The sequence below is a fragment of the Entamoeba nuttalli genome, assembly GCF_000257125.1.
Source record: "Entamoeba nuttalli P19 unplaced genomic scaffold asmbl_3124, whole genome shotgun sequence".
In the NCBI taxonomy this organism is placed as follows: Eukaryota; Evosea; order Mastigamoebida; family Endamoebidae; genus Entamoeba; species Entamoeba nuttalli.
Window position 1 is genome coordinate 68 of NW_008575851.1, and position 7,847 is coordinate 7,914.

General features: G+C 26.7%; 7 protein-coding genes across 7 annotated transcripts; 2 read left to right on the forward strand and 5 right to left on the reverse strand.

Annotated features, from left to right (window-relative positions):
- Nucleotides 1-271: 271 nt before the first annotated feature.
- Nucleotides 272-682, reverse strand: ENU1_056080 (hypothetical protein; the record flags this gene model as incomplete). The annotated part of the gene is made up of 1 exon (XM_008858000.1): nucleotides 272-682. One exon carries the CDS (start codon nucleotides 680-682, stop codon nucleotides 272-274), a length of 411 nt encoding a protein of 136 aa, XP_008856222.1.
- A 248-nt stretch (nucleotides 683-930) lies between these two features.
- On the reverse strand, nucleotides 931-2,136 carry ENU1_056090 (hypothetical protein; the record flags this gene model as incomplete). Its single annotated transcript, XM_008858001.1, has 1 exon — nucleotides 931-2,136. The coding sequence occupies one exon, from the start codon at nucleotides 2,134-2,136 to the stop codon at nucleotides 931-933; it is 1,206 nt and encodes a 401-aa protein (XP_008856223.1).
- A 441-nt stretch (nucleotides 2,137-2,577) lies between these two features.
- ENU1_056100 (estradiol 17-beta-dehydrogenase, putative) lies at nucleotides 2,578-3,537 on the forward strand (the record flags this gene model as incomplete). Its single annotated transcript, XM_008858002.1, has 1 exon — nucleotides 2,578-3,537. The coding sequence occupies one exon, from the start codon at nucleotides 2,578-2,580 to the stop codon at nucleotides 3,535-3,537; it is 960 nt and encodes a 319-aa protein (XP_008856224.1).
- Nucleotides 3,538-3,653: 116 nt separating this feature from the next.
- On the reverse strand, nucleotides 3,654-4,228 carry ENU1_056110 (hypothetical protein; the record flags this gene model as incomplete). Its single annotated transcript, XM_008858003.1, has 2 exons — nucleotides 3,654-3,912; nucleotides 3,975-4,228. The coding sequence occupies 2 exons, from the start codon at nucleotides 4,226-4,228 to the stop codon at nucleotides 3,654-3,656; spliced, it is 513 nt and encodes a 170-aa protein (XP_008856225.1).
- A 100-nt stretch (nucleotides 4,229-4,328) lies between these two features.
- On the reverse strand, nucleotides 4,329-5,219 carry ENU1_056120 (hypothetical protein; the record flags this gene model as incomplete). The annotated part of the gene is made up of 1 exon (XM_008858004.1): nucleotides 4,329-5,219. One exon carries the CDS (start codon nucleotides 5,217-5,219, stop codon nucleotides 4,329-4,331), a length of 891 nt encoding a protein of 296 aa, XP_008856226.1.
- A 262-nt stretch (nucleotides 5,220-5,481) lies between these two features.
- Nucleotides 5,482-6,273, reverse strand: ENU1_056130 (exosome complex exonuclease RRP4, putative; the record flags this gene model as incomplete). The annotated part of the gene is made up of 1 exon (XM_008858005.1): nucleotides 5,482-6,273. The coding sequence occupies one exon, from the start codon at nucleotides 6,271-6,273 to the stop codon at nucleotides 5,482-5,484; it is 792 nt and encodes a 263-aa protein (XP_008856227.1).
- A 658-nt stretch (nucleotides 6,274-6,931) lies between these two features.
- ENU1_056140 (hypothetical protein) lies at nucleotides 6,932-7,831 on the forward strand (the record flags this gene model as incomplete). Its single annotated transcript, XM_008858006.1, has 1 exon — nucleotides 6,932-7,831. The coding sequence occupies one exon, from the start codon at nucleotides 6,932-6,934 to the stop codon at nucleotides 7,829-7,831; it is 900 nt and encodes a 299-aa protein (XP_008856228.1).
- Nucleotides 7,832-7,847: the final 16 nt, after the last annotated feature.

Below are 7,847 nucleotides of genomic sequence, written 5' to 3' on the forward strand. Positions count from 1 at the left end.
ATGAAACTGTTTTTATATACTTTTAAATTGTTGGATTTATGTTCAAGCATCATAAATTCAATCATTCTGTTTTAATCCATATTCTATATGATATATAAATGAAAATAAATAAATTTATCTCTTATACTTACAAACAATACATCAAGAGATGTATATTATAAAACACTCATTTCTTCATAGTATCATTTTCTTCATCTCATTTGAAGTGTATTATTTTTGTCTCATTAAAAAGAACATAAAATTCATAAAAACTGTTAATAATTTATTAGTTTTACTCTTTTAAATAACGTTTAATTGTTTTTTGATAATTCTTCAATGGAATATCATCAAGAGCATCCAATGTAGGGTCACTATGTATCATTGAATGATATGGTTTTGTAAATTCTCTCTGTTTATTCACTCTTCGTTTATTCCTTCTTTCTTCATTAACTATTTGTGACTCATCTCTTTTATCAGACACTTCTTTTTCAATAAAGTTCTCTTCTTCTGTTTCATCACAGTCTGTTGTTGTATTAATAATATCAATTTCTGGTTCATATATTGGTTTAAGAGTCTTGTTGAAGGTTGAATATATTTTTAATACTTCTCCATACTTCACCCCTTTTTGCAACAACTCTAATTCCTTTTTGAGGTACGATACAATCATATTTTCGTTTATGATGATATTTTCAATTGATTTCATTCAAGTGAATTTTGAGTTCTTGTTGTTCTTCTTTAAGTCATTCACACTTCCTTAAAATAGACCATGTTGTTTCTTCGTAAGTTGTGTTAATATGATATTCCTTTTCTGTATTTTACTATATATGGAATAGTTTCAAACTCATTCACCCTGAATAAATGTATTGACGTTTTCATCTAAAACTAAATTAGATTCCTCTTTGTTGAGACTCTTCAATTTGCAACATCAATAAAAACAATCCTTCAATTATATCACCTCATTGTTACTACAACCATCCTTGTAAGTACTCCACGTTGAGTTCCACAAAAAAATTGAGGATTCTCCAAAGAAAAGAAAACACTAGCAAAATCTTTATCAATAACAAATGCTCCAGTAGATGCCAGGTGGATAAAATAAGATACATGAAGAGCTTGATCACTTAACGAATCTTCTATCCTAAGAGTTCCTTTCTTTCCAGTAAAAGGAAATTTAATTGGAGAACGTTTCATTGGATTTCTTAAAGAAAAAATAAAAGTAGTTGGATCAGAATTAGACCAAACTCCACGACTTGATGGAATAACAGAATGAAAAGAACCAAACACACAATTGTTGCAAAAAAAAATAAGACATAAATCTTTTGATTGAATTATACTTTGAAATAAAATCCTACTATCAACTGCTCCAAGAGTATCATAAACAATCTCTGTTGCATGTTTTCCAACAAATGATTCCAATTGTTTTAATTCATAATCATTAATTCTTAACAATTCTGTCATAGGAGTATTAACCTCAATTTCTACTAAAGGTTCTGAAGCAATAATACTTCTATCTTGAATATCTAATGATTCTCTTATTGGATTAGAATTTGAATCTGTTGTTTCTCTAATCATTTTTGTCATATGATTAATTTTAATTTCTATAGATTTAATTCTTTTTTGAGTCTCATCTATTTCACTTCGTTTTAATTTATCTTTAATGTTTTCAATTTCACGAATAGCACGTTTTAATATTGCATCTGTTTTACATACATTGATTATATAATCTACTCGTCCACTATCACAAATTAATCCATTTTGTATTAATTCATCTAATACATCAAGTTGTTTCTCTTTCATTACATCAACAACTAATTTAAATGCATCAAATTCAAGACAATTAAGACTTGTTGCAGTACTTTCAAGAGGTGCTTCTATAGACTGTTCTATAATCGGTGAAAGATCTATAATATCAAACCCAATATGTCGGATTAATTTATCTCGTGCATCATCACTCAAATGATTATCTCTAACATATGAAGTTAATGCATATTTATTATTTAATCCTAATAATGACAGTGTCTCATTTATTGTATCTTTTTTCATCTTTTCAAGTGTTGTTAATAAACAGTTCATTGATTTGATTATTGCTGTTTGAAATCTATTTGTCTTATCAACACATGTCTCTGCCTCTTGTAAACATCGAAGGAGCAATGCAGTCATTGTGATTGAGTAACTTCAACTTTGTAGTTAGATTTTTGTTTTTTCAAAAATTTTCTTTTTTGTTATTCTTTTTCTTTTGTGTTATTTTCTGTTTTTCTATTTCCCCATAATCTCAACATGACATTTACGAGTCAATCAACAACCACTAACTCAGAAAATAACATAAAAGTAGTGTTAAATACTTCTCTTTTAAAAAATGAATGTCTAACACATTAAATAAAACCCTACGATTAATGTAAAAATAGAATTGATAATTCAACACAGAAAGTTCTTTATTTGTTGAAGATAATCTAATTGTATAATCTAACTTCAAATAATTCTATATCAGACAACCATATTCATTTATTATATTAAAAAACTAAGAAGTTGAATGACAAAAAAAACGACAATTAGAAAAATTTAAGTAAAAGGGTTGGTGAGAATTTGAAAATCAAACAAGAAATGGGAAGTAATATTGGTGCACTTATTCTAGGGATTGTTGGAGGAATATTTTGTGTAGTTACCATTATTCCTGGACTTATTTTATTATGGAAATTATTTGTGAAACCAAAACTATTCAAAAGTTCACCTCAAAAATATAGAGGAAGAAATACATATGCTATTATTACTGGAGCTGCTGGAGGAATTGGAAAGGCATTTGCTGAGAAATTTGCTAAAGAAGGATTTAATTTAATTGTTATAGCAAGAAGAGAAGAAATACTAAAACAAATGAAACAAGAATTTGAAGAAAAATATCAAATTAATGTCAAAGTTATTGCTAATGATCTTATTTCCATTGATGAAAATAATCAATGGGACAAAATTGAAAATGAACTTAAAGGAATTGATATTGGTGTATTAGTAAATAATGTTGGAATGTGTCAATATTTACCAGGTAAATTTGGAGATGTTGATATAAAAGATATTAATAATATGATTTCACTTAATATTAGAGTATTAACAATGTTAACTCATATAATAATCCCAATGATGCTTGAAAGAAAAGAACAAGGACTAATAATTAATATGTCTTCAGCAACATCTTCTGTTCCATTTCCAATGTTCCAAGTTTATGCTGCATCAAAAGCATTTATTAAACAATTTAATGATTCATTATATGCTGAATATAAAGGAAAAATTGATTGTATTAGTTATTGTCCATGGTATATTAAAACTGAAATGACAAAAATAAGAGAAAGCTCTATTTATGTTTTAGAACCAGAAGAATTTGTTGAATATTGTTTCTTATTCTTTGGACAACAAAATCATATTGATCCATATTGGTTCCATTATTTGATGGATATTGGTGCATGGTTATATCCTACAGACACATTTGGTAATATGATTCTTTCTATGCAATCATTTGTGAGACAACGACTATTATTAAAACTTCAACAAAAAACAAAGAATAAACTAGAATAATTCCATTCTTTCTGGTTATAAACGTTGTTGAAGAGTCTAATTGAATAGTTTAGAATTCGATTTAATCTATTTGACATTTGAATATCAATTATTAAATGAATAGTAAAAGTATTAAATTATTGATTACTAAAGAATCCACCACAGCAACTACCAAGAATTTTATCAAAACATGGAAGTAAAGAAAATCCAAAGAAGAGGAAACAGAAAATTTCTCCGACAGTTCCTATAAGGACAAACCATGTTGCATCTCCTCGAAGAATAGGTGAAATAATTTCTACAATCAATAAACAAATAACAACAGTTAATAATGAAACAACTCTAAATGGATGGGTAATTTTTTTGAGCATACCCATTGGTCCATATAAGAAGAATGGTCTATTTGTGAATAATGTTTATATCTCAATCTTTCTTTTAGTTTAAAAATATCAGAAACAAACGATATTAAAAGACACAAAAACCCAATAAAATGGAATACCATAAATGCATAAACTCCTCCATTATCTCCTAATACTGAATATAATGCTGCAAATATAATTAAAATAACTGTTCCTATTCCTGATGAAATAGCAAATCCAAGTAATCGTTGTTTTGTTGATAATTGTAATCCACATCGTTCAAATGGACTTTCATTAGCAAAAACTGCTCCTTCCTCAATATCTCCTCCACTAATAAATGCAAGTGCAGCTGCCATTATTCTTTAGTTCTTGATTCCTTTTTCAAGTTCTTTGTTTTTTTCTTTCTCGTCTGAAAATTCTGAACTATATTTTTTCTTTCATTAAATCAATGAATAATCATACCGTGTTCTTTTGAACTAAAAGCATTGCAATTCCAAGAATAATTAAAGCTAATGATCCAACAATAATTACTTTTATTTTTCTTATTTCTTCTTCTTGTTTTTGTTCTTCTTCTCCAGTTTCATTTGTAGCTGTTTTAGCAATTTTTTCACATAATTGAAGTGTTTGGTTATATTCTTGTTGTTCTTTCTCTCTGTCTTTCTCTTCTAATGATTCTGATAGCTTTTCTTTTGGTTTTGAGTTTTTACTTTTCTTTGGTTCAGATGATATTCCCATTTGTACTTTTCTTCTCTCATATTCTTGATTAAATTTGACCCTCACTTCAACATACTTTTGAATTTCATCTTCAACTTCTTTTTGAATACCTAAAACAACATCCATCATTACAAACAACTGTTTGTCAATTGGTTTCAACACTTCAGTAATATCTTCATTCTGTGTTATTTTTCTTTGCATTTCTCGTAGTGAATCTTGGTAAATTTTGTTTGTACATTCTTGAGTTTGTTGAATGTCTTTTTGTTGTTTAACAGTTAAGTCACCTAAACATCCAAGCAAATGAACAACTTCAGTGATTGTGAGGCAAATTTCTTGAACTTCATCAACAGAATGTTTCCCTTGATTAAATCCTTTTATAAGAGAAGTTGCTTTTTCTTTTTGGTGTAAAACCCTTAAAAATGGAGAGACTGTTGCAATAATGACTATTGAAGTACAGTCTGCATTAAGATGTAATAAAGCATCGATTATACTCGTAGGACTTTTTAGTAAACTTAATGAAACAATCGTTTCACTAATAGAATCTGTCTTTTCTTTTAGTTTTGATTTAATCATTTCATAATAATCATATTCATTCATCAAATCTTCTGTTTTATTGCTCATATCATTTGCCATTTGAACAAGTTTATTTTCATCTTCTTGGTTTATTATAGTAAAACCAGAATTAACACAACCCTTTATTATCTTTTGGACAATGGTATTGATGTTTTCTGCAAGTGGAAAGAATGAATGCGATAGGTTTTCATAAGTCATTTTGTATTCAATAGATTATTGAGATAATCTCTAACAATTAATATTATTTTTCTTATTTATCAAAGAGTTAATATGAAAATAAAATAAAAAATTCATTCAATTTACTTCAAGTAAAATACTATTCTTAAGACATTTCTTCAACGTATTTTGCAATAATTAATTCTTGATTTTTCTTGAGTAACATTAAACTTACAGGAATTCCTAAACCTACAGTTTCTTCAGATAAATGTTCAACAATAGGACCATTAATATGCATTGTTTTATTTTGTAATATAGTTACACAATTTGCAACACGAGCAACTCTCTCAAATCCAACATTTGAATAATCACTCTCATTATTTAAGCTAATAAAAATATATCCATTCATTCCACAAATAAATTTAATCCCATTTTTAAATAATGTAATATGTGATTTACATCGCTTTATTAATGATGGATGAACTTGTATTAATATCCCTTCATTTAATTTACCATATCGTTCATTTCTTGTATGTAATTGAATACAACTTTGTCCATTCATACTTTGAACTTCAGCACAAATTAATTCATTAACATCAAAAAATGTTTTAATATTCAAATTATCAATCTCTGTTCTTCTTCGTTGAATCCCATCTGGAAGATTAATTGATGATATTTGTAATAATCCTGTATTCTTTCCATTAATGTCTACTTTCCAAAATCCAACTCCAACTGATACTATCCTTCCTACCACAACATCACCTACATTCCCAGAATATCGAGCCCTTATTGGGTTTACACAAACAAGTTTATTAATTCGTTCTACTGTACCATGTACACAAGATATAAATTCATTCCCTTCAACCAGAATTCCATTTCCTGGAATACATCCTTCTTCATAAAAAATCTCATCTCCTGGAGTGACATGATTGTTATCATTTATGGGAACTATTTCCATTGCTAAGTTTTGTTCATTTTAGTTTTTTTCATATATTTTGATTTTTAGAATTTTAAAATTCCTTGAATAATGTTTTTATTCTTTTTGTTAAAGATTATAATTCGTTGTGATTGAATATTATCTTTGTTATGAACCATTTATTTCAATTATCATAACATACTTAGAACTACTGAAATTTATGAATAACAACAAAACAGATTTAAGAAATAAATGTGTCACTTTATTAAAAAATAAGTATTATGATAATGAAAAGTGAATGTTTTAAGAATATTTTTAATATTAAAATGTTATATATTACTTTTTATTTATTTTTATATGAATTATTTATATTAAATTAACACTTTCAATAAAACAAAGAATTGCATTAATAATAATTAATTGATAAGAAACTCATAATTTAATGAGTTATTTCAATTTTTAAAAGAATGTTTTTTATTAACAAGAAAATGTTCTTAACTAAATCATATTAAAAGTATACAAAATTCAATTAGAATAAAAACAAACCATTTAAATTTAAACAATGGTTTGTTACAACTAAAAGAATTATTAGAAAAACATGAATAAATGTTTTGAATAAAATATTTATGTTTATTTGACAAAAATAAAAAATAAAAGAATAACTGAAAAAAATATAACATTTTTATCATTTTACACAAAAATGTCATTAAAAAGAGAAAAACAAGTGAGGATGTTAAGTGATTTGGATACAATTAAAACATGTGATTTTCTTGCAAATGAACTGTTTAAATATTTACAAAAAAATTGTTATTTATCATTTTTTGATGACAATATGGATGTTAAAAGACAAATTGATGAAATCACTGAACGAAATGATGGATCTGTTGTAAGTGAATACAAAGAATTATTTACTAATCTTATTGAAGCGTATGGAGAAGGAACTCCAACAGCAGCAGTTGCACAAATGTGTCTTGATTCAGTGAAAGAATTTGAAATTCAATATATTATGCCTGATGATAATAGTAAAGAAAGAAGAAGAGAAGGAAGAGGTCTTCTTGATGGAGAAACAACATTAAAAAAGAAGAAGATTGAAAATCTCATTGGGAAATTTGCAAAACGTATTATTATGGAAGATAAATACAAAACTCTTGATGACCTTAAAAGTGAAAAAACATTTTTGATTAATAGAAAAGATGAGATAGAAAAAGAGATTGCAAAATTAACAGAAGAACTTAAAGATTCGATTGAACTTATCTCACCTGAACCAATAGATAAAATTGAACGAAAAGATTTTAAAGACCCATTCTTTTTTAAAAAGAATAAAATAAAAAAGAGTAAAAAAGTTGATGACAGTTCATCTTTTCAACCACCACCTATAAATTCAGCATTATTGGATACTATTGATGAATCAATTCCAGAAAGAAGCAATGACGAACTTCGAAATGTTGTTCAAAAAATGATGAATATGAATGGAAGTCAACTTTTAGAACTTAAAAACATCATTGACGCAAATGCTGACGAAACTGTTAAATTTGATCTTAATAATCTTTCTGATGATACATTTAAATTGATGAAAAACACTATTATGAAATCTCACTAACTTAAATAATTGTTAT